Source organism: Phaethon aethereus, assembly GCF_964289735.1.
Source record: "Phaethon aethereus genome assembly, chromosome: 2".
Classification (NCBI taxonomy): Eukaryota; Metazoa; Chordata; class Aves; order Phaethontiformes; family Phaethontidae; genus Phaethon; species Phaethon aethereus.
In genome coordinates, this window is record NC_138582.1 from 82,092,312 (window position 1) to 82,119,203 (window position 26,892).

At 40.9% G+C, this 26,892-nt stretch overlaps 1 protein-coding gene across 1 annotated transcript in view; it reads right to left on the bottom strand.

The window, feature by feature from the left end:
- CTNND2 (catenin delta 2) overlaps nucleotides 1–26,892 on the bottom strand; it is a gene marked incomplete at both ends in the record, with an annotated part of 569,531 nt that overhangs the window by 309,472 nt on the left and 233,167 nt on the right. The window contains one exon of the mRNA XM_081996266.1: nucleotides 4,771–4,943. Coding sequence (XP_081852392.1) covers nucleotides 4,771–4,943 — 173 coding nt within the window. The remainder of the gene's footprint in view (nucleotides 1–4,770; nucleotides 4,944–26,892) is intronic.

The following is a 26,892-nucleotide window of genomic DNA, read 5'->3' on the forward strand; positions in this document are numbered from 1 at the left end:
ATCAACTAAAATCCCTTCAAACTATTTTCTTCTTAGGCGTGTCAAAACACCAAACTAAAACCTGGTAGATTTGTGCACGTATGCTTCATAATTCACAGGTGTTAAGGAACAACCTCTGTCAATGCAACCGCTCAAGTCTGAGAAACAGAACTAAGAACAGAAAAGGCTTCATAGTCATTTCTTGGGAATGAGATAATGATAAAATTTCAGAAAAATGCTGGAAAATTTGAATCATGGTACCAGTTACCCTTAAGAAATTACAATTTGCACTCAATGTCCTGTATGCTTCTCAGGCAGATAATAGAAGAAACTGAAAAGTTATCTTACGTTTGAGTAAGTCTGCATGCCCATCTCAGGTCTGGATGAACTCGTATCCAGAAGCATTTTTAGTTTAGCATTAAATGCCAGCACCAGTTTTCTGCTTGCTTTGCTCTCTGGAACTTCCAGGCATCGCTTGGCCCTTAAAATCTCAGACAAGGTCATATCTGATGAATACGAACATAGTCATATGCAGTACTCTCTTGCCCATGAGAAGACCCTCTCTCTTGATTCTAGGGACGATTTTCCAAATGGATGCTTAAGTTATGTGGAAGACATCCCTCCAGGCTGCTTTGGCTTCTTGAATATTGATGGGTGTTGCTAGCTTTAGGCAGCAAACTTGATTGTCCTTACTAAGGTTTTTGAGAGACACAGGTGGTTTTTTAAGGGTCCAGCTCCGTTTCACAATCTAGGTGGTGGTTTCTGCTCTTTCAGTGACTGCAAGACTTGTCAGTCTATTGAGGGCTTTTTTTTTCCTGTCAGCCCAAAGAACTTGCCATATGGCTTCACTTGAGGTATCACTCTGCTCTGGTCCAATGTCTCTATCAACACTCTTCTACAAAGGGCATATGGAAAATGCTTAACATCTCCAGTCCTCAGGATGCAGACTTCAGTCCTTGTGGGCAGCATCTGTGGAAGGGTCTTTCTTCTGCAGGATTGCTTTGCTGTCACTTATAAGTTCCTGACCTAACTAGGAACTTATGTTCAAATGCACTTACATGATAATAGATGCCAGACTATACCTCTGGATCCCTCAAATATGGCCTATTCCGTCTTTTTGTCCTGATTCTATCATACAGGTCGTGGCCAGCAGAAGGTCATTGCTATGCTGTGTTTGCAAAATACACCCCAACACAATTAGGAAAACTTGTCAGCCTACCTGATCTTAATCTCAAAGGTCAAATATATGGATGAAAGTAGGTAATACCATCGTAGTCTTCTACATCCACAAACAGAATTGTGTGAGATCCTTTCAGAGTGTCCAGAGATGGTCAATCTCTGGTTTTAAAGCAGCAATGAAAGCTGCAATCATTACCTACTGTAGGATCAAACCAACATGATGCAGATTAGTTCTTCACTATCGTAAGCTATACTAGTGAATAGTTGTCAATGAGTGTCGTAGTAAGAGGAATCTGTCTTGAGATTTCATCTGCTTCCTTTAATGGCAGGAAAATTCTCATATTCATATTTGGAGTCCAGTTTTAAACACATCATCATCTGCCACATCCTACCAGAGTGGAGTCCTTATTTTAGATTTTGTCTGGGGATTATCAAGCAGCCTATCACCTTGTGACACAGACGACTGATGGCAGGAAAAGCCATGAGTCTAACTGAAGAAGGCCAGTATACACTTTTTGCTTGACAACTGAACATGTTCTTGTACTCATTTGCTGCAATTCTAAATAGGGCTAGTGAGGTGTGGTGGTCTGATGAATGACAAACTTATGATTTGTTTACAGGAAAAAGGATACAAGTTCGAAAATTTAACTTAAATGATTTTTTTAAGGCTTTTTTTTTTTCATTACCTTTATTTTCCATCTACTTTTCATTTTTAAGGGTTTTCAAATTCTGTGCCAGCTCGTTCAGTCCAGAAGCATCAGAAGCACAGGATAATATGCAGCAAAGATTTACCTCTTGCTCCCTCAGCCTCTGAAAAGACCGTGCCATCACCAGAAGCTAAAGAAGTCCTTGTCCAGAAATGTAAACTAGTTTCACTTCCTTTCCCTTCCCCTTGCAAATACATGGCAGAGCATGTGGAAGACCACTATTTGTAGTACATGCTATGCTTTATATTCCTATGATATCTACAACGTAAGCTGACCATTCTCAAGATGACGGTAAACTCAATCAATCAGTTGTTCACAAACTACATCATTGTCCAAATAGAGGACGCACTTTTGAGCAATTCATCTGCAAAATCTGCTACTTTTTTAGTAAGAGCCACTACTGACTCTTCACAAATAACCTTAATCGATTAATACATGATATATCAGGATCTGGACACCAAGTCTGAAAAGCTGTTTTCAGTGGGGAAACAGAGTAATTCCGTGCCATAGGAGCAGATGTTGCTAAGAAATCCTATTCCACTAGCATTTAGAAGATAAAAAGTTTCGTGTTCTAAAGTACTTAAAGCACTGGAAAAACTCTATGATGTATAATGAAGTCCTCCAAATTGACAAGAATGTTAGATTGCACTTTGCAGCACTACACAGGAAGTCCCAAGACTAATTAGTTTCTCTTTTTTATACAATTGCATTTTCAGAAATTGTTCTTGCTGTCACAGCTGGCCTTGGGACTATTTACACATTTTTTCCATGCAGTTGGGCTATCATTCATGTTCAGACGTAGCGATATTCCTTGCACACAAATACCAAAGGAAATTATCACAATCTGAGCAGTTTTGACTCCTGAGGCTTATTTTAATTATAATAGGAATAGCAAAACAATTCCAAGGTTTGACATTTTTTTCTCCTTAATTGTGGGATCAGCAATGGTTGTATTCAGAACTTTTAAACTTTTGACTCTTCCACTTCTTGCTTAACTCTTTTCAAACCTCCTTTATATGCTTTTTATGGTATTAATTTATAGTTTATATGGCAGTCTGTTTATGTTTTCAGGATATATTTTTATTGGCCTGTAAGTTTTCAAGCATCCTTTGCAGGATGATGGTGTGAAAAACTACTATGTTCTGTGAGTTATTTTCCTGCAGGAACATCTACCATACAATCTGGAGGGACACAGGAAGAAAACCTACTTTCTGCCCTCTCATACAAAAAAAAAAAAAAGGATAGGAAAGGTTGCCTTACTAACTTACTAGTTACCTTTCTGAAGGTAACCAGTTCTCTGTGAAGTAGATGGTTCATGAGACCTTTTCAGATCTAACCAATGGCTGTTCAGTGTAATTTGAATGAAAGAAATCTAGACGATTCATTTTTTCCCCATCCATAAATTCATCCTTTTCCATCAATAAGTGTAATACAATCTATATTAAGAATATCGCTACTTCTAACCTCTAGATAATATCATGCTTTCCCTTCCTGCCTTTTTTTTTTAGGATTCTTTCTCCTTCCCCTCTCATTTCTTCTTTGTTTTTGTTTCTGTTGCTCTCATAACCTGTTAGTTTTCCGTAATCTTACTTTTTCTAGCCTCCTTGAAGAATGCATCACACCCTTTCAGGCAAACCCCCAGGGTACGATGCTTTTCACAGAGCACAACTCCTGATGACATCTGCCCAGGCTACAACTGGATATTATAGCCTCCTTTTTCTTTCTTGCTGGAGTCCTGCTCTCCTGCTGGCTCCAATCCCAAAGAACATCAGGGAGGTCCTCTTTGGTAAACACAGAAAAACCCTGAGGCCTTACCGCTATGCAGACTCATTTTAAACCCTTCATAGAAGAAAAAAAGTACCTACCCAATTTGAAATGAAATTTAACTGTGCTTTATTTCATTTTTCAGTCTTAGAGGATTGGAGCTTTTCTGAGCAAATTGAGAGAACAGAATATTGCATGTGTCTCGGTATCCCACAAGCTGTGCAATGACTACATAATACTGGAAATCTCTTAGCAATTTAAGGCTTTAAAATTCAAATACTACTCACTTCTACAGAATCCTGAATTATAAAGTGTCCCAGTGTCACACTGAAATGGTCTGCTTTGCTGGGGAGGTTAAGATCTAAACAGAGAAAATAACCTGAGCTGACCAACGAATCCCCGTCAGACTTTGTTTATGTACAGAAGCATGAACGCTTCTAGAAATTTTTGTCTGAACTGAAGCTTAACTTCCCAGTGAGAGGCTTTGATGTCATGGTGAAAAGCACAGAAGGTGAGAGGGTTATGTGTCAGAGCTGGAGGGATCATTTAGACAGGAAGAGAGATTTATAAAGTTTTCATGAGTATCTGAAACAATCTTTCAAAATGTTTGAAACGTACAGGCGGCTGTCTGGTAAGTTGCTTGTCTTACAATATGGGGGGAAAAAAAGGCAAAAACTTATTCTTACTCTTGGGCTTAGGCGCCAGGTGATGCACGGTATCCCAAGCAGGTTTCACATCTGGCGTCAGCCTGGCTTTGTTTTTGTTTGCTGGCATGTTGGCTGCTTTCAGTAATATCCTGATACCAATGCAGGGCGATCCTAGACCTTAGTTAGGGCTCTGAATCAGCACAGTCACAGACATTTTCAAACTTAAATGCCTAAACATGCCATCACCAAAATATATTACAAGTGAGTCAGTAAAACTGGCGTGTAAATCTCCTTTTTAATCAGGATTATTTTACTACTATGCAAGTCAACCCACTTTAGATTCACCAAAATCAGGGTGGTAACTCCACCCTCCTCAAATGCGCTGAACAAGACAGAAAGCAAAGGCAGACATTCATGTGCCGGCATGGACCGAAGAGCTCTGTTTCCTGGGACGACTTTGGGTGCGAGAGACCCCGGCTGCTTAGGACACGTACCTGGCTGTAGCTCTGGATGGCACCTCTGGCCTGACTGCTGCGGGACGGGAGCTGGGCGGCCGCTGTTTCGCCCAGGGCGAGGGTCTGGTTGCTGTGGTAGCTGGCTGAGTACTGAAAGGACCCTTCAGGTTTGGAATTGAGCTGGAGCGCGCTCTGGGAGAGGAGGCTGGGCCCTGCGGGGACAGGATTTGGGAGCAGTCAGCAAGTCTCAGTGAAAGAGTATACCTGTATTATCTGTCGAGTGAGCCTCGAAATTAAGAGATGTATGTGGCTTCACCTTTTCACAGCTTGGCTTTTCAGTAATAAAAATCACAAACATTAAATTGTTTTTTTTACCACTCAGGCATCATTATTATTGTGTTCAAGCTACAGACCATGTTGCTTTCTCTGCAAAAAACGTATGGTTTTGACTGGTGAAGAAATGCTAAGCCTAAACAAACCCAACTGTACGTTTGCAGTTCAGAACAGCTGATGAGTTTTCTTTTTTCCTGAGGATAAGCCTTGTTCATTCCACTTAATTATATCCAGTCGTTCTGCATGGGAAATGCTAACTTGTCCCTCCCCGGGCCCCCAGCAGATTGCATCTACTGATTACTGCCACTCTGTTGTGCACACACGGTGATGTAATACTTCGGTGCCTGTAGGGATGGATGGCAGCCTTTAAAATATTAATAGCTCCTCCTACCATGCAGGACTCCCCCTGATCTCAGTGAACCTCTGATGACTCTTTTGTCAGCCTACTTTATCTTCCCCATCACAGCACTGCACGGCCAGAGAGCCAAGTGCAGGTAATGAGCTTAAACTGGGGCTGCCAGACTGATGGGCATGTCAGGAGCGTGAGGAGTGACACCTTCCACACTTACTTGGTTATTCTGTGAAACTACAACATGTTCTAATATTCATTAGATTCACATACAAGTGATTTAGCTTATCACATACACATAGCAAATTCCCCAATTTTTGCCCTGAGAACATGCATCAGACAGGGGAAGGCTCTTCCTACACCGTGCTGTCGCGTGGTTTAGACATGACCTCCCACAACCACTTTTAATAGTGAACTCATTCTGTCTCCATATAGGAAGAGCTATGTTAAAGAATACCCACCTAATCCTTCCCTTATGCCTTCACTGATTTTAGTCTAATTTTCAATAAACTCGCTTACTCTTCCATGGTGTCCGAGCCCAGCAAGTGAAATACAAGAGGAGAGAAGAGAGGATTATGCCTTGGCCATTGCACGAGTTACAAAGAAGTCTACCTTCAACCCAACAGCTACCATCTATAGCATATTCGGTGGCTCCACAGGGACAATCGATTCATCCTCTGGTTAGCACTAACAAGCTCATGAGAGCATAGAAGGTGACACAAACCTTAAGCGACGTGAAATGATTAAGTTGATTTTGCTCCTACAGAACATGTGAAAAGTTCAGTTTTAAAAAGACTCACAATGGTAAAATTCTAATGAATTTTACCAGAAATAATTGCCAGTACACTCCTGATACGAAGACCAAATGGTATGCTTTTTAAGTCTTTGCTGCGAAGATGTACAGCAGCTCCAAAATGATTTCCACTTAGGAAACCTGCAAACAATCACACCCTCAAATCAAGGAATTTCCCCTAGCCTCTTTCTCAGAAATGGCAGAGCCATTATAACTGACATTTTCCAAAATCCAGCCCGAAGCGCTCATATTGTAAACAAAGCATAGTCGGCTATGTAAAGTGGAGGTGTTCGCATCCGAGTGCAGACTGGGATTATGACACTATTTTACATCTCAACGCAATTTATACTGCGAAGTCAATTGCATTCATCAGAATATTCAGATACAGGACAAATTTAGAAAGTAAGTTCTGGTCCTTGTATTTTCCTAACAAGTACAGGAGGAGTCAGGGCTTTATGCTGTGAGGTTATTAAAAATGTATCACATGCATAGGAGAGCTGAATTTAATCGTGCATGGGTGCTTATAAATCCAACCTTTTCCATTCCCTGACTCTGCAAATAGGGTTTACTAAGCACTTTACATTTAACTGGTTTTGTTGCAAATTTTGTTCTTTAATGAAAGAAATACTTTCTCAGTATTTTTTTAAGAGCATAAAGAAAATACAGGCTTAGTTTTAAGGCTTAGTTTTAAAATATACTGTAAATTTATTTTAATCTTTTGGATTTTAAATTTTCACTGAGAATTTGCCGGTGATCAAGTGACATGATTAAGTTCAGAAAATTCACAAAAGCATAACTTTCCCAGGAGGGGCAAAAGTTGCAGCAAGAAAGCAATTTTTGTGCATGAAAGTGTTTGTACTCATTCTGAAAGTAATTATGCTGTGACATTTCTAAAGCTTAAATAATGATTAAACTATCACATGCTATGAACTCAGTATGTTTAAATTTTCACTGCATCTGGCTTTCAAGTGTTCCCTTCATATTACTATGGCTCACTAGGGGATTTATACAGCCAGCTAGAATCACATTCATGGGTTCCCTGCACCATTTAGCCTAAACGCTTCCATTTACTTTAAGAAATTTATCCAATCTGTAGGAAAAAAAAAAAAAATAGTAAAAGCTTTGTGAGCACATGGTTTTAAGTTCACTAACTACTGTGTAGCAGTTTTTATTTTGTACCTTAACAAGCAGTAATGAACAATTAAAATGTACGTACATTTCAATAAAGTAATTACAAAGCCATTTGGGAGAGACAGCTAGATAGACATTTAAATTTAAAATAAGCCCACATTTCTCAAGCAAACGTAGAAAAAGAGTTGTGGCTGCTCATCTGTAAATAACTAAGTCTAAGCCAAGAGTGCAAACAACACAATACATTTGAGATCAATCAACGTGATCTTGGAAAAACCACAAGTTTCTTTTTCAGAGTTGAGGGACTACAAGCAGTCCTGTCTTGTCTGACAGGGAAAAGATGGATCACTTTTCTCACTCACATTCGTGAGAATTCAATCTGAAGGCAAAGCCAAACCTTCTGAAGAGCCCGCAGCTCTGCAGAAGAGAAGGAAGTGGTTTGTTTGTGTACTTCTACATGCTGATGGCTCGTGACAACAAACTACTGTTTCTTCCTTGCAAAAATGTAAACTCTCTTGTGTTGGTGTAAGAAGGTGTTTACGCAATTAGTCTTCATTTGTTTTCAGAAGAGTTAAGGCAGATGGAAATTCTCTATTTTCTGTTAGGCGCTGGAAATCACTAGTTAACTACTAGAACAAAGCAGTGCTATTTGTTCCCTTAATGCTACGTAATTAACTACCAATCTTTGATTTAAAATAAGCTTGAAAACAAACACTTCCAGCTTCATACGGTTTAGTTTAGCAGATACTCAGGATCTGTAGTACTGCTTTAAAAATTAATACTACATTTCGTTTCTATTTGGCAGTATGGGGAAGATATATAACTACTTACTTTCCCCCATGTTTTTTCACCATCACATACAAAAAACTATTTGCCTTATGAAAACTATATGCCTTATTAGTGTTGGATGATTCATAGTGGATAGTACCAAAGTTTCACTGATTCAGTCACTGCCACTTTCCTCCTGTATTAAAATAGTACAGATCTGAGCGCAAATTTAGGAAACTAAGTCGGAGCCATCATACCGCCAGAGACGCCACTGTGAACCGACTTCAAAAGATGGGAGCAGGGTATAGTAATTAACTCCTTAATTCGTCCCCAGTCTGGTGGACACGTACTCAGTAAGGACCTCAAAGGAGAGGGAACAGGCGTGCACCTCGCTTGGCGGGCAGACAAAGCGCACTTAAGCTGGGGAAAGCTGCTGGAGCACAGAAGAGACCAGGCAAGAAGAGAACAGAGGAGGATGAAGGACATGCCTACATCAGGGAGCCAAACCACAATGAAACCTCAGCGGTGACAGAGAGCAGGGGACGTTTCTAGGAACCAAAGGGAAATTGGAGTCTCCTCCGTGGTCTGGAGCCCCAGGTGCCGGCAGGGGTAGAGGAAAGGGGTCACCCACTCAGGCAGCGAGGGCAGGCAGCAGGCTTCTTGTGAAGCCCTTTCATTAGCTTCTGTTGCCCACCCCTCCGACTGGCAGTTATGTTACAGGCTGTTATTTTTCTCTTTCAGAACCCTAACCGTTTAAGAGGTCTGCAGCACCTGAGAGTACCTGGCACGCTTAGTTCAAGCAGAACGGGGGAGAGGAGCAGACAGGCTGCACGACCCGGCCCCACCCCGAGTCCCGCCATGGAAGAGAGCAGCACTGAAGCCCACGCGTGTGCCTGCCTGCCCATAGCGCGTTCGACCAAAGGAGCCCGGCCCGGCATTACGCTGAACATGCCGGTTCGCGGCATTCGGTACGCTGCACACGGCCATAGGCGTCAACTGGCGGGTTACAGACACCATCACAGGCCGTAGTAGAAGGGGAGCTTCCACAGCGTCCACCTGCTCCTGCCGGGGCGGCGGGGCAGCGGGAGGCAAAAGTCGCAGAACGAGCCCCACCACGCGCCGCTGGGGCTCCTCCCGCGCCCCTCACCTGCCTGCGAGGGACAGGGTCCCGCGCCGGCAGCGCCTCTGCGTGGGCTGCCCTTTGTCCCACTGCGGTGGGGTGCAGTGTAGCTGCTTAAAAAACAAACCAAGGAAGTCAGCGGTCTTAAACGATGAGACTATTATTAACTCAAGGACATTACGGTAACGGTTGATTATGGGAAAGCAAAGTGACACAAGGACTCCAGGTTACAATTAATCATCTATGGTTAGGCCAAAAACAGGGGAAAAAAATTAAAATTATGAAAACGTTTGTCCTTTCATTTTCAAAAACAATATATTCTTTGGAAATAGAATATTTTGGCTGCTGTTTCTGCTCTCTTCAAACCACCTCCTCTTCCTTCTTCTAGCATTCAGAGTAAAATGAAAACAATAAACCAACAAAGCAAAAAAAAAAATATCACAACCTAAAACTTTCTTTTTGATTTTTTTTTTAAATAAATTATTCTTGAACAGTGAGTGTTCGCATGCAGAAATACTTTATATGGCTGTTTCAGAACAGCAGAATACTAGGATACTTCTCCGTACCTCCATGTACTGTATTAGCTTTACCAGTGCTTGCTTAGGCAACAAAAAATTAGTTACAAGTATAGAAGAAATCCACATAAGCTTCTAATTATTCTACTTCTTATACACAAAGAGACAAGTAATGTCAGACCAGTAAGTAGAAAGAAAAAAAAAAAAAAAGAATGGTAATACAACAATAAAATTCCACCAGTATAATTATTTTACCGTATTTCTCTATTTAGGTTATCCCTTAGATTTCCTTTTTTTCAAATGACACTTTGCAGCACACTTAAAACAAGCTAAAAGCAGCTTTCCATTGTGTGAAAAAAAGTACATTTTGCTTTTAAATAATATCCTGTTCCTCAGCATAAAAAAATATATTCAGTTGTGCAACTGACTTTATACCTGCATTTCATCAGAACAATCCAAATTAGACATTGGAGAAAGGTCCAAAATGTTCATTGTTGTATGCTCAGAAACTGCCATGGGCTAAGGCTACTATATTCAAATCCAGTGGAATATGCTTCCGATTGCAGTAGGAGTCAAATCAGTTTTTGAGATACTCTGAGTGTATTAAAGTGATGTGTGCTAACAGAGAAAATGTACCAACTCAACGTACAGTATAAAATCAATTTTTAACAAATACGATGCCAGTAAAAGCATAGCTATATTATTAGATGTTCAGCAGACCAACTACATCAGGACCACTGCTCCGAATTTTAAAAGCACGTTTCTTTCTGCTAGTCCTTCCGCGAGAAGAGGGGATTCAACGCTCCCCGGCATTGCCGAACTCCAAGGGTACAGCACGTAGCTCTCCCCTCCTCACTCGCCTGGAAGCAAACCCCAAGAGAAGCTGGGTGTTCAGCTGCTCACCGTGATCCACAGTCCCGAGCGGCATGATGCCCAAATTGAGAAAAGAAAGGATTTAAAAAAAAAAAAAAAAAAAAAAAAAAGGAAGGAAGGAAAAAAAAAGCAAGAAACAAAGACCAAAGTGCATCAGCACGGTACTGAATTTTGATTCAATGAAAAGTCGTTAGTGCCAACTGGAGCTTCAGTGAGAGAGTACAAAAAATGGGCATCAGCACCGAGAGTAGCTGAAAAGCCAGGGAACTCGGTGGGGCATCAGAACTGGCAAGTCATCCCATCTTTTCTTCCCTTCCCCCAGAGGGTAGGGCCTTGGCTGGTGACCACGCAAGTAGCAGAGCTCATCCGAGTCGTATCCCATGGCGGTCGTAGGCAGAAGAGTATCTCATGTAAGAAACCCAGTAGGAACCTGGGCTCTTACCTCTTCTTACCTGCGTCCGAAGTTAAGCAGTTTTTCTAAGTGCTGAGAGACCGGTCCAGTACCCTTACACTGATTAGAGATGGGGGGCAAAGAAGCAGAATCCTATTAAATTTTGCTATTTGTAATATTACTAGATCACGAGTGAGCATTTAAAAAAAAACACATGATGTAAAGTCTGATAAGATTTAAGTACAATCAGTATTTGTGATATGTATTTTTACCTGCAGGACAGCAAGTTAAGGTAGTAGGAATCTGTGGATTAACTCCATTAAAAACTCAGAGAACTTTCTATTTTTTTTGTCTTACACTGCAGCGCCATTGCTGGGTCACAAAGCTAAATAGCCAGATGAATGTGGGATTCTTGTAAAGGAGGAACTCACAAGAAGAAACCAAAGAAATTGTTCCCTATCCGTGACAGCCTATCCCTAGTGTCTGCCAGTCAAACATCTGAAAAGTTACTCCCATTCCCTAATCCTCAGACTGCAGTATTTCATGGAATACACCACAAGTTGTAGCTTCACAGTATGTGACAAGTATTCAAGATGATACTATAGCAGTAGTATGGCCAATCTTCAAAACAAAACAAAACAAAAGGGCTGAATTGTGAAACCGGACTAATATATTACATTACAGAGCAGAATTTATCATGGAACAAGTATTCAATAACACATTATCTGCTAGTTGTTCAATTATAAAATAATTACCGCATAATGACAAGTTACATACAGTACTATATTATTACAAGATAAGGGCATGATTAATTCAGTATTCTAAATCTATGCAATAATTACTTCTGAATTGGCTAAAATAATTACACTACAAACTACAGAAACGTATATGTAGTCAGCCCCCATGAGATCATTGCATGCTTGTTACTTAGTTTTTCATGTGAGGTTCCCAACAAAAAAATCATGCAAGTGAAAGGGAAAGGATTTTTTTTTTTTTCCCTCCTTAAGAAATAAAGTCAGCTGGCTTACCGGGGCACGTTTCCTTCTCCGAGTAAGCAGTAAAGTGGAGCACTACTCTTGTGTTACACGTTTCTATTTGGCCAGTCACCTATTGTGATGCCAGTTCTAATTGACAAAGGAAATAGACCAGAACGTGCTCGAATGAACATTTAATTAGCTCCCATACCAATTATAAACAACACTTCACTCACCTTCGATCAACTGACAGAAGTAGTAATGATAAATTATAGAGTAAGTGTAAATAAAGTGGTTTTAATTAGTGTGATTAATCACTTCACACATTCTTCAACCTGCTTTGCTCATTTGGGTAACAGTTGAAAGAAAGCACTAGCTACCTCCTTTAATGTCCTTTAAACATTCATTTACAGAGTTAATAGGTTGAGGTGCCTCACATCCCAGCGAGAGAAACCATCTCCTGTTAGTATCTGCCTAATTAAGGATTTCAAATAGCAAAAAGTCATCACTTACTGTTTCCTCTGCCTCTCAGGTCATTTAGTTTGAGTGTGAAATATTGATTCCTACCCTACAACCTACTTTTGTTGTTAGTTCATTTAAGTGTGTGTACTCATGGTAAGTAGTTGCTAACTGCTCCTAAAGCTGGGTTGTATTTGTTGCTCAGTTTTGCAAAGGAATGGATGATTAAAAAAGATGTAATAAAATAAAAGATCAGGTCAGGTATCTGTAAAGTGGTCACCCAATTTCTGAGTGTTCAACTGTATTTGGGATGCTGGGGGAATCCTGAACTAGACTGAAAAAACAATAAAACCAGGGATAGCTCTTGATGGTAACCTGCCAGTGTCCTTCCACAGTATTTGACAGTAAAGAAGAGGGGACGACAGTTAAAGACAAGGTGGACGTACCTGTTCCTAGTGATACCAAATTCTTTGGCATCTCATTGGCATATCCTGTTTTCCAAGTCCGGCTCCCAGAATTAAGCTGCATATCGGGCTGGGACTGGTAAACTTCCCCTCCAAATCGGAAGGGTAAGGAACATTTGTTTGTCTCTTGTTTTAAACCCCTCTGTTGCAGTACGGCTAATTTTTGAGGTCATGTGGAACACTCTTTGAAGAAACTCTCTCTTGCTGAGATGACTTAGGATGGTTTTGGAAAGAGGAGGAACTGAGGGAGGGGAATGGAAGCCCTGCAAGTGCCTCAAGGAGCAGGCACCTTGCCACCGAAGTACAGATCTTTCCCCTCTTCCCCATCTTCCAGCCTCTCGGGAAGTTACAAAACGTGCCGGCGGAAGCAGCGGAGGCAGGGGGCAACTGTGGGGGAAAACCTGGGAACTGGATGAGAAACCTGTGTGGCTATTGTAAAAAGAAGACATTTTCTTAATTACAGGCAGAAAAAGGAGAGATTAAACCAAGGTGAAACTTAAGATCTGAAGATGAAAACAAATGCTGTCAGCCACAACTGGCCAAACAGATCCTCGTAGGAAAAGAAGGACTTTGAAGCCAGCTGTTAGTCAGGTCTCAAACAGAAGATAGCAAGTGTCTATAATGTAACACTAGTAATAGGCATTGCCCCCGTTCTCCCTCCAAATCCAGGACGAGTACTAGAATAGTGCTAGGAAAATATTTCAAGATCTAACTTCTAGGAGATACTAAATATTAAAGATATCAGCACCTTTATATTACAAGAAAAAAATGCCAAGGCTGCAATATAGCAAAAGTATTCCAGACCCTAGTAATGAAGAAAGTGGGGAACAAATGCATACTTAAAATGAAGAAATAAATTATAATACTTTATATACTAAAACACAAGCAGCTCCCTTGTTATGAAACAAACACAACTCTTTGGACGAGAGGCAGGAATTCTTAAATGACTACACTGAAAACAAACTTGTTTTACAAAAGAGGCAAGTAATTTATATGCAATACCATGCTCTCCTGGCATTAAGAGGGCTATGTTCTACCTACAAATACAGAAAAGGGCTTTAGTGTGACTACAGAACCTATTCTTAGGTAGTGGAAAATAGGATTTGGTGGAATGCATTCAGAAATGTAGAATAAGTTCATTTTCAATGAAGAATTTTATAAATTTTATATATATGGAGAAATGATGCAAAAACTAGGCTGATACCATTATGTAAGGGTACAAGGATACAAAGGATACAAGGATATCCCTTCTAACTCTCTTTCTGACCTAATTACTGTTGGAATGAAAGATGAAGAACACTTTATTTCAAGGGCAAGTGAACTGGGAATAGAAAATAGTTTTGTTAGATGCTGATTATCTTATGCTTTTTACACAAGATAAAAATTCTGCTGTTGTTCTAAGAGGAAAACAGAGGTGTTGGCTAGGATTTGAAATAATAAATCACTGCTCCAAGGGATAGCAAAGTGGCACAAATGTCCACAGGAAATAGTAGAAAAACGTAAGACCTGAAGTGCATAGAAAAACATACGGCCTGCATCCCACCCCGAGAGTAAATGGTTTTATTCTGATTACTGAGGGTTTTTTTTTTGTTTTTTTGGTTTTTTTTTTTTTTTTGAGTCGGGGAAGAGGGGACAGCACCGATGTCTGATTCAGAGAGGATGCCTGATACTACCAGGTTTCCAACTACTGCATAACGCTAATGAAGTGCCTCCAAGTACAAGGAATCCATGTGCGATTAAGCTAGGACTACAGAGTGGCAAATGTGATCGCCTCTTAGTGCTTGGTAGAATCAAGTGTCAAAGCTTTGGCACTCGCAAAATATTGCCCGGTGGTTAAAATTCACTAGCTGTGTACCTCTGAGGGACAGGAAGAAAACCAGAGAGAAATAAGTAGTTCTTCAATAGCTGAACTTAATAAGGAACTATTTAATGGGGAAGAATTTCTTTAGGGATAGATAAATTTTATGGCAAAAATTTGTAGGCAATATATTACAAAGATAATAGAATTTCCAGTGAGTTTACTTAAAAGTCTTCCGGAAGTTAGGAAACATGTTGCAAATAGGAAGTATTAGCAGACTCATGGAACAAGGTAACACAGCAAAGCCTAAGCAATCCTCACATAATATGGTAACTTCAGTGTTACTCACTCAGACAGTGTATGTTTTGCTTTCTATCCCTTACCACACATAGCATTACTCCAGATGTTTGTATGAAATGTAATACAGCCAGATCCTTTTTCATAAGAAATATTTGCTAATGTTTGACAGTAAGAAAAAATCTGGAGTTCCATTACTATGAGAGAAGTTACTGAAGAAGCTAGAGAGCAAGGCCTAAAGACGTGCACTGAGCAATATTATACATATTTAAGCTCAGAATACAGAACTTGCCTTTGTCTTTTTTTTTTTAATAGAAAAGGCTGTCCTAAATTTAGATTAAAACCGAGGATAACCTACTACTGCAAGTCTTTTAATGACCCCAAGATTAAACAACTTCTTTGGTAGAAGATTAATCATATCTGCTAAACTCTGCAAATACCGAAATCAGATATTCTCTGAAAGAGGTAAGTTATCATTGGCCATTAGGATGATGTGCTTTATAGGGGCAATGGATAGAAACAACACAGAACAAGATGGGCAGCAAGGACAGCAATTAAATTACATTTCTGGACTACAGAGGACACAAAGAGGAAAACTAGTATCCTCTAGCGTTCCGCCTAGGGATATCTAAGGATCATCTGGACTCTTTTGGCAGTAAAATTTCTGCTGGCACATGTTACACCACCATGAGAAGTCTCTATCAACAAAACCTTGTCAGTGGCCTGAGGTAGACACGATGTGAATGACACAAAAAATATCAGTCACTTCTTTCCACAAATGGCATGATTTGCTGATGGTGACGATGCTACTTCTGTGAAACCCTGCGGGCGGTATGCAATACTTCACTGTAACAGTAGCTGCCTATCTATGAAAAGATCAGACTGTGGAACCCCAGAACAGTACCTGAACTGGGCGTCAGTTGAACTGGGTGGGATGAGACACATTTCTGAATGTGACCACAAGAAGAAACTTGCGTGCAGGCGGCGGCACTGTATGCAGCTACACAGGCAGCAAGCTCCAACTCAGAAGGAAGTGTCATGTTTCCATTTGGGAAATGCTGTATTTTGGCATAAATAATTGTTATTTTTTTAATTTGTGTTTTCATTATCAGGCTCCCATTTTGCAAAGAATAACCACATTTAAAATGGAGTGTGTGCTTTGTTTACAGAAAAAAAAGTGCCAAGTAAATTAAGAACATATTTTGCATGATTAAATCCTAATTTTTTGGAAGTATTTTATACCTTGAAAGACCAACTGTGAATGTCAAGTGTTCCTAGTCACCCTCTGTGCCTAGCTCAGCCTAAAGCTGCTATTGATAGAATTAAACTAATGTGTTCCTTTTTTATTTCTAGGAAGTAAAATCAGATGGTTATAGACATCATACAAACATGACTCACATGGAAGCTGACTGCATTATCAGAAACGAAAAAAATTAGACAAATCTTTTCTGATAGACCTAAATAGACTGTTGAAAAGTAATAAACATGTAAAAAAAAAAAAGCCTTCCACATTCTGACTATAAAGCACATTAAACTCACAGATACATGGATCTAATTCAAAAGGCATCAGTAGACCTATTATGCTATTATGTTGTTCTATGAACTTAACTACTAGCACAAAACAGGTTTCCTCTTCTCGTGCAAAGTAGAACTCCCTTTTTTCCTGACCTTTGACAGGCTTAAATCTTGAATCTTTTCTGTCCACAAATGAAAATGGCTATTTGGTCTCTGAGGCGAGCCAGTTCTGAACGTGTTTAGCACTGCCTTAGAAGTCAATTAAGAAGTAAGTCAAAAAGGTCAAAATTTTATGACAATCTTTTTCATCTGCCAAAACCTCCTCTGCCATAAACCAGAAAGAACGCTCTTTGGCTTCTGCTTTCTCTTTCTGTGGCAACGAATGTGCACTACCCTCTGCTCTCATGTTGTACTCAGAAAATGCATTTCTCCATTTATAAGGCCAGAATGTAAAAGATGGAGGCAACTCCCTACTCTGCGTTATCACAGAAGTCACAAAAATCCTACTTTATTGACAGCTATGTAAACTGCATGTAGCACAAAAAAACCCAAACCCAGACCTGCCAAGATCTGCTGTTCCATATACATCACTTTACACAGGCTAACAAGCCAACTACCTCTTCTTCAAGGCTGCATCTACACACTGCTTATGCTCATGAGTTGGCACTGGCAGATCCCTGAAGGATGCGGCTCTTGGCACTTCTCACTGCGCCGGGCGCTGGCATGCCACTAAGGCACGAGCAGGGCGAGTGGTTTATCAGTCTGTCGTGAGGATGTGTGGGCATTTGTTTATTGGACCCTACTACAGACACAATATCTACTGACGTTCTTTTACCTTGTAGGTTCGGATGCCAAAAGCCTTTTCTTTGTCCTGCTCCAACAGATGCTACCCTAAGTCACTGTCATTTTCTAATGAGTTTCAGGAACGGCTTCCAGCAGTGGTTGAGGGAACACCTGGTTGCCTGTGCAGGATTGTGTTGGCCACAGGCTAAGCACTACAAGCTGATCACTACCTCCTTTCCATCTTTGACGTTGCTACTAATTGTTCTTGCTTTCCTGCTCTCAACTCTCTCGCCTCCATGTATGTTTTACCTGCTGTTACTGCTCCTGTGTTAATTTGACATTCAGATTTTGCACTGCAGTAATAAAGCTACGTTGTGAGGGGTTGTTTTCTTTAGGAAAGAATTTTAAGTCAGTTGCACAGCATAAAATGACACCAGGTATCAAAGCTGGACTCATCTCAGGACAAGCAAGCTCAGAGATACGAAGTACTATCATGATATCAGTACAGAATTTAGATATAAAAGCACATTTCATCATGTTGACATAACCAGAGGTAAGGAAACACCAAGAAACATGCTACAGGTGACAGCAGATTGAAGCAAAAATTCAGCCTATAGGCTGCTGTACAGAAATGGAGGGAAATTAGAAATGAGTTAGTTGCAATGTTGTTGTAGTGTTACCCCTGGACTCCCAACATGCCACACTAATGAGCAATGTGGATTTGCTTGAAATCACATCAGCATGTAAAAAGTGAGGATAGCAAGGCCACTTTTACACAGAAAATGTGTTTGAATTTTTTTTTTCTTCCTTTTTTGCCTCTGAGGATGAATCATCATCTGTTTTTGGGGACAAGACACAGGCTTTATTTCATGATGTGTGAGAACAGAAAAGATAATGGAACTGGAAAAAGAAAAGGTGGAATTGAAACAAGAAAGAAAGCAACAGATAGAAGGATATGGTAAGACAGTAATGGGTAGTTTAGGGAAAGATGGGACAGCAAGAAAAGGTGAGAGAGCACAGGAAAGGAGAGGGTTAGAGAGATACCAAGATGGTGTGAGTGTCTCTGGCTGGAGATTCTTTCCAGAGGAGAGGAGATTGCAAGAAGCAGCCTGCAGCAGTTTAGGTCCAAGGAAGGGCATGTGCTGGACCGTCACGTTTTAAACAGTGGCTTCTAGTGATTTCTCCCTGAGAAGCCTATGAACCCCCCCCAGACACCCTACCAACCTACAGAAGGGCCGCAGATGAATTGAGGCGATGGAAGCCCTGCACAGGAGGGTGCCCGCAGCAACCCACCCACCCACCCCTGTGCCACCCACCCCTGAGGAATCGGGGAAAGCAGAAGCTGCTTCCCTAAGCAGTGATGGTTCCTCCAGCCTTCACCAGGCCTCCTGCTTGTAAACAACCACACATGAACTTGAAGCCAGGCAGCAAACCAAAGCAGAATGAGATCAGCTGGACCTAAGTCACAGTCCCTAGCACCCCACTGTCAGAAACCCGCGCTGGCCCACGGCTGGTGAAGCAGATACCAAAGCCTGCCAGGAATTCCAGTGGTGAGAGCCCATACTGTGGCTCCGCTCCCTAGACCGACTCTGCAGTGGTCTCCTCTTGCCTGCGTAAGGGAAGAGACCGAAAAGGAAAACTTCACTCACACTCTTAAAATGAGAAGACCGGCATGAACTTGATAGCATGCGGTACGTCAGCAACAAAGACATGCCTGATCTACCTGGCCCTTACCATCCTAATACCCGTGATAAGAGCAGAGGTGATGGAGAATGACAGTGTTTGAGCTACAACTTTTCATCTGATGCTGTTTTCAATACCTTTGAACTCTTCCTCTGACAGAGGATGTAAACAATAAAGCCCAAGCTCAGGATGGCCAACGCTGATGGAGCGTTTCCTGAGGCAGCACTGGCTGTAAATACTGACGGCTGGGATGTAAGAGCTGGCTCTTGGGTTACTGCTAGAGCCTCCTTCCTGTTATCAAATCTTAATGTCTCAGTGGTGTTTTAGCAGTGAATCTACAGAAACATTACATGGTCAGCCCTTTCGTAAAGACAGTAATCTCCTGCTGAGGACTACCTCTGGAAGGAGGTCTCGGCGTTGTAGGGATCAGTTTTGCTACCAGCCCGTGGCTATTACAGTGTTAAATTACATGATGATTATTTCATGCTCACATTTAGGGTGACTAGGGCCAGAAAGGGGAGATGGATAAAGCACACAACATCTTATCCCCATTTCTCAGAAATCTAAGTATTTAAGAACTACTTCAAAAGACTGAACTTGACCCACAGTTGAGACAATTTCTGTACAACTTTCTCTGTCAGAACATGCAACGAATAACTGTGAGACCACCCTTTAACAAAAGGTGTTCCTGTTTGTCCACCTTTCAGAAGATTTACCCCATTACAAATGGGGCAAAGGTAACTCTGAAACCCCAAAGTTTTGAACATAAGATATTGAAAAGGCTTGTATTAGAAGAGATGGATGGAACAGGGAGAGGCATCCAAAATGCCCAAGCAGAAACATTTATTCTGAATATATTACAATGCTGATAGAAGTTTCATCAATAAACCAAAACTTCCTCAGACCTCCTACTCTTGATTTATCTGGAGCTAAGAACTGTTGAGTCAGACAACTGCCAGGTTTGCATTAACGCAGCAGAAGGAAAGGTGGTGTGACCCGTGTTACGCACTTCTGCCACTCCTACTCCAAAGACTCCAACCCTAGAATGAGAGGCATGCACACTTCCCAGGTGATTTTTGTTTCTGAAACATACTCAAAGAGCCCATGATTTTATTAGTGAGTATGTTTACCAGGAGATCCCACAAGAACACCTCCTTTGTGTGCACAAAGAATGACTCAGCTGGATGGCTCTGGCTCTTAGAGCAGATAATGAAATGGAAATAACTTCATCTATCAACAAATTGTGAAGTCCACTGATGCCAAATTTCATCTCATTGAGCATGTCAGCCATCTGACAGGTGGAAATTTCACAAAGCAAGAGCTATGGGATGGGAAACACAAAAATACACATCCTTTTACAGATCCATTGTGTACATAGCGCCTTTTTGTTTCAATCCATTTTCAGTATCTATGAATAAAGCAGCTGATAAAGGATGAAAATCATGAAGGTTGAACAAGGAGTGCTCTTTCAGACTGGGACATCTGCTTTCATACTTAGTAAGGAGGATCTCTCTCATTGTATAAAATTGCTGAAACAATACTGAATTAAGGAAATAAAATAAGAGCTTAGCCCATGTTTTTGGCCTCAGAATTAAGCAGGTTAGTTAAGTGAAAACCATAGCTGTCTAATACAACAGATGTGATAAAAATAATCTGTTCATATAACACAAGTCGTTCTTAGAGAAAAAAACCTGACATCTAAATAGTACTACTACCCACTTGTGCCACATTTTGGGCAAATAGTTTCAAATTACTAAAAGAGTTAATATATTGTGGGATCAAGTCCTCAATGGTGAGCCATGCTTTTTCTTCCCCAGAAGGACTGAGACATCCTTAACTGCCTGCATTTCTGTCAACATGCAGCCTCAGTGAAGTGCGCTCTGAAATGGAATTAGCCAAGGCAGTGTTATTTAACCTACATTGTATTTATTCCCTTATCAGTGTGCTGAATTCTGTAATTAATCCTGAGCACCAGGACCACAGCGTCACAGATGTAAATATATTCAGAAAATTTGGGAAAAAAAAATGTCTGGAGTCCTGGCAATGTCAGGTGGGGAAAACTCCAATCCCAATATAAACCACATAATTTTAAATTGAAATTTAAAATGTAGCATTTTAAAAAGTACCAGACAATTGCAAGACTGATCCAAGCGGTCTTCTGATCCATGTCAACAAGAACTCCGTGGCTGCAGTCTGTAGTATTTATTTAGAGAGCAAAGAAGGAGGGTTGCCACGTGAAGTGATTAAGAAAGTGAAAAAAAGTGAAACGATTCCATTTCAGTAAACACCAAAAGCTCCATGAATCTGCCTCATAATCCTTTTAAGACCAGTCTTATGCTCATTTTGTGGAGAGTGAAGCTAAGGAAATAGCATGAAAGGTTTAAGTATAGATACCTTAAATTAAAATTAGAGACTTCTGGATTAGGAGATATTTGAGCCTGTGGTTTACGTTAGGAAGACAGTGCCAATGGATCTGCTCAGTGATCTCAGCAGTCCCTCTAACCTTCATTTTGCTAATGACAGAGGGAATAACTGTTGCCTGTCTTCACTGCTGTAGCCTGTAAGGATTCAATGTTGTCTGTAAGGATTCAGTGAGCTTCCACTAATTATTTCAGGAATGGTTTTGATGCTAATATCATGGCAGTCCTCTGATGTGACATGCTAATGACCCACAGGGGCAGGTGTAAAGAGGAACTAGTAGGCGAGGAAGAAATACAGGACCGAAATTTTCCTCTTTTTCCACATTTATCTCACTCTTACTCACACTACCCACCTATAGAATGCAAATTTACAAACACTGGCAGAAAAAGGTAGTTTGGTCCATAACGCTCATTCAGAGGCCTCCAGCTTCTCTCTGTCGCAGAGGATGGACATCTGGGGGCCTCAGGCAGTTCATCAGGACCTTTTCCACTTCTCTGCAGGCCAGACTGCAACCTTATCAAGCCTTAATGACAGAAGTCCTCCAGTAACCCCTCTTCTTCACCCAGAGAGTTGTACCTCTGTGATTACTCTTCTTCCTTCCCTGAACCCTTCTACCTTTTCAATTCTTCTTACATGTAAAGGCAGGGAGGGGGAAGAGAAAAGAAAAATGGAAAAAAAAGGAAAAAAACCCCAGGAGGTGTACTGTCCACGTAGTGAAAAGAATGAATCTGAAGCAGTTGAGTGATTTTGAGACAGTGCTGCAGTGATGAGAAGGGGAGGAAAAAACATGCCGTTTGTTTCCTTCAACCCCCATCTTTCCAAGCTTAAATATTTCATCTTAGATATTAATTTTTCGTCTCCACAGCATATACTCAGCCCTCAGAAAATGTTCTGTTGCATCTCTTTCCCAACTAAATGAACCAGTTCCATCCTGAAAATACCTTTCCTGAGCTACACTCACCATTCAGTACTCCTGTGTCTTACGTCTGTCTGAAACACCCCGAGCATTATCTTTGTCCTGAACCAAATTTCACTCCCCTGCATGTTTCCTTCTCCAGTGATTGCAGGTCCTGCACTTACTCTGCATTCCCATCTCTCTCCCCTGACTTGTCTCTTGTGTCTCATGTGTGACTTACCTCAGCTTTCAGATCTTCGGTCTTTCTCCCTATTGTTTTAAAAGTGAGTTATTTATCTTCATATGTGGAAAAGCAGTATTTTTGGGTTCCCATCAGAAAGAGATAATGGTGGAGGGAAGAAACAGTTTCAGGGAGGAGCAGTCAGCTCTGCAGTCAGCTCCAGGCTGGGTGTTACAGCCACTTACAGCGGGGAGAAGGAAGGATGGAGTGCCCTCACAGTGACACTGAGGGACCAGGCTGGTCCCTCGGACACACGGTAGCTGATGGCTACCGCCGCTAGCAGCAGCCTGTACCTGCCCTCCCTCAGGGACTCAAGGTCCGCATGGACCACCGTCCTTCCGCTGGTGACATGCCCACAAACACTTAGGGCAGGCTGAACTCCTCTCTGACTCCACAAGAAAACTATGTCAGATGATGTTTGATGTAAACTGGAGTGACGCCATGGTGACAGATCTATAGATACATAAAGAGAAATCACTGCAGTATGAGGAACTGGACCACGGAGATGCAGGTTCAGGTCTTAACTCAGCTGCAGCTTCTTGCATAATTCTGAAGTTTCCAGTTCCTTGTAACTGGAAGCACATTAATTTTGGGAAGCTAATTTATACTGATTTGGGACAGAAGAAAGAGATGGGCAACAGTGCAGGAGTTCCGCTCAGATCCATATAGCCTTGTCCCAGCATGAGCGCAACCACAGGAGACTTGTACGAGAGAATGCAGCAGTTATGAATCTGCACGTCTTTGTTGAAAATTACTTCTAAAAAAGCGATCGCTCTGCTTGCATGTCCCCAAAATTATTAAAAGTTTTATATGTATATATATATTTTTTTTTTAATTTGCCCATTCATATTCAGTAACGATAATCAGCAAGCATCACCGTTAGCAATACAGAACCCCTCCTGTGTAAGCCCCTTTCATTGACTTGTCCCAGTAGCCTTCGTTCATGGCTTTTATTTGCTAGGAAAGGAACAGCACATGTGAAGTGATGTTTGGGATTTAGAGTATTACAACAGCCACTTGCTATGTGACAACTTTTTAAAACTAATTCTGAGAAAATCAGAGTGCATGAAACCAAATCGTAAAGATTCTGACTACAGACACACTAATCCTCTACAAAGGCAGAGTTACTGATAGATTAACTCGGACTAGACACACACGGTTCAGAAGCAGCAGCTGTGGTCATGTCCCCAGGCAGGCTTTCGTATAATGATTTTAAAAATCTGCTTCAACTAGGCTAGAACTACTGTGGCAGGCTAGAAATGCTCTTCTTAGAGTCAGCCTTGTTACATAAAACACAGCTATGCAGTCAAACTGCAGAAGTAAACATAACTAAAATTGTAAAATCAAGTGCTCAAAAGTTAGGAAATGCCAGACCAAGTCGCCTTTTCTGAATCATTGCTCTTCCCCTCCCTCCTTGACTTATGGGCAGTGTACACAATGCAAAACTATTCAGAGTTTTGTGGTTGCTTCGTTTTTTACCGCATGATCTCAGGCCTTCCTTGACAAATGTCCAATACAAAGAAAAAAAAAGAAAAAAGCAGCCTGGTGGATTATTCTATGATACTCAATGTTTACTTCAAATACATCACAAATAATGATTTTTATAATACCTGTAAAGTGATTTATCTAAATCTTATTTCCTATTAGGAGACTGAAGAAATTAAGACTAGAAGTGTCTATGCAATACAAGTGCTGTATGTGAGACACTTCAGAGTGAGTTTTAAACTGCCTTTTATACCATGCTTCCTATGTGGGAGACTGTGCTTCCACAGTGTCCAGTTACAGCTGTTTGTTCTCAGCACACCTGCAAACTAACTGGGAACACGTAAAACTAGGTATCAGTACAAGATACCTTGAATGATTTCACAACTGTAACATCTGACCTTTAGGATGCAAAGGAGGGATACAATTCAATTTTAAGCGCAAAGCTGAACTGTCAAATATGAGATTTTTGTTTTCGTTTATTATGTGTGTTCTACTTAGAGAACTTAAAGAAGTTGGAAGTGCTCCAGATGAAATCCCCCTTCAGTACACTGTGGAATCTGAGCCTTAGCTTTGGGGTAAATGAGGCTTGGACAGAAAATGTACAAAACAGGGTATGATAATAATTGTTTTATAATGCAGTCGTAAGAAAGTCAAATTATGTTGTACAGATAGCCTTGACTTTGGTACTTTTGACTTTGCAAATACAGTAACATTTTAACTGTCTGATGTGTTTGTGATATTTTATTCTAAATTGAAAGAAGATCCTGACAACCAAAAAGAAAATCCAGTATATGACAACCTAATTGCATTTATGACTGATTAGCAGAGGTGCAACTGTTAGCTTTGGCATATATATTCGATTCTTAATTAAAACCATACATGGCAAATAGCAATCTAGTTTCATTACGAGGTGGGCCTGGAACAGAGGAGTATGGAGCACTGTGACAAAAGGCTTCACAAAATTTCCTGACCATGAAAAAACCCAAGCTTGCAGCTCTGTGGGGAAGCCTGCTCCCTTGTGAGCACATGCACCTGCCTGTTCTCTCCAAACCTACATTTCTTAGGGACAGCTACTGTCCTGTCCGTAACTCTATCAGTATTTCCCTTTGCTAATGTCATTCCCATCACCCTGTTGTTCCCTCTCTTTGCACCTAACTCCTGGTCCCATGAACAAACCATCCAACCAAATTCAGCTTTCAACTTTCTGACCTGACCTCCTGCTTCAACAAATCTCAGTTTCTTCTCTGCTGGTTTCCCACATAATCCATCTCTATGGATCCTCTTCTTCATCACTGTTTTCTATTTTCCCACATTCCTTGTTCTCCTTCAAATCTATATTCTCATTTGTGTCTTATCTTTTTGTGATACTCCCCAGAAATATGCTTTAGTACTAGATTTCTTCACATACCCAGACTTTTCTTCATCTACTGCCTTCATTTTTCCCTAACATTGTTTTCTTAGTCTCCATCTCTTAATCCACTTTCTGCCACATTCCTACCCAAGACAGACCCTCCTTGCCCCCATTCTCCTCTATTGCCATCTCCTCATTTTCATTTTTCTGTGGAATCAGAGTATGAAGGCAATCCTTATCATGTTAGCCATTTAATACATTTCTCCTCACCTCCAAATGAAGAAAAAAATGTAAAGGGAAAAAACACATGGCAAATAAGGGCTTGCATTGTTGCATTATATTCTCCTAATGAAAGGTTTTGTTTAGATAAAGCAACATCTTAACAAAAAATGTTAGTGACATTGTTGGCCCAGAAATCTTGTGCACACGAGAAGTGAAAAATTTCCTACTGTCCCAGGATTGTCAGCTATTAATTTTATTGAAAATCTTGTTTTAAAATAACGAAAAATGTTCTGACACATTAGGATTCTGCATTAAGCCTTGCAATGCCTTGTTTTCACCTGAAATGATGACCAGGTGACGACACACCACTGCTAGAGATGCTCTGCAGAAGGTGGTTGTCACATTCCATTTAGCCTTTGCAGAGGAAAGGGAAATCATCCCCTTGGGTTTCGAGAATGCTGACTTTGGGTAACCACCTTGAAAGATGTGACTCAGTCAGAGGGTACTGGGCAGCAGGAGATTGGAAAAGACAAAAATGGCTCAACTGAGCAGAGGGAAGGAGATGTAAAGGAATACTAGAGAAAACTGAAAAGCCAAGGTAGTGTCAGGAGGAGCAGTAAGAGTGATGTGAAAGTGCGTATATATTGTGGCACAGGGGAACAGAGTATCAGGGAGGAGACTGAGAAAAAGGAAAGGAAAATAGGGAATTAACCTGCTTTTTCAATATCTAGTGCTACATCTGATAACAGACGTGTTAACCTGTTGGAAAACTTTGTCTCAGTGTATGTAACTTAGGGGCACAAGTATTTGTAGAAATCTGTTCCACAAAGACATTGAGTGACGTGTCTCTTTTTCCCTTTTTTTCAGTTCTGCTGACGTTTGTTCTTGATTCACTTCTCCAGCGGCTGGTCCTAGCAGAGGATCGATCCACTCACTGCACACTTCTGCAATCAGAACGGCTGCCACAGGACCAGTTAGCCAACTTCTGAGAAAAGACTTCAGCTTGCTTGCTGCAGCTGCCATTCTCCCCATCATCTTCAAAAAGTTCACCTAACTCTGTCCATTTGAAATTTTTTCTTTTAAGGACTACCAGCTACCTGGCCAAGTAGTTAAAAGGAGACAGCAGAATTACTTATGGCCCAACGCTACATTTCGTTTTATTACTTTTGCATACTGAGAAAGTGTTGTTTGAAAGTTACTTTTGTAGTGGTGATGCTGAAATCTTGTGACATGACCTTATAGTATAGTACAGCAATACTGCAATTACAAACTATTTTCCTTAAAATATATTCTGCAGGTT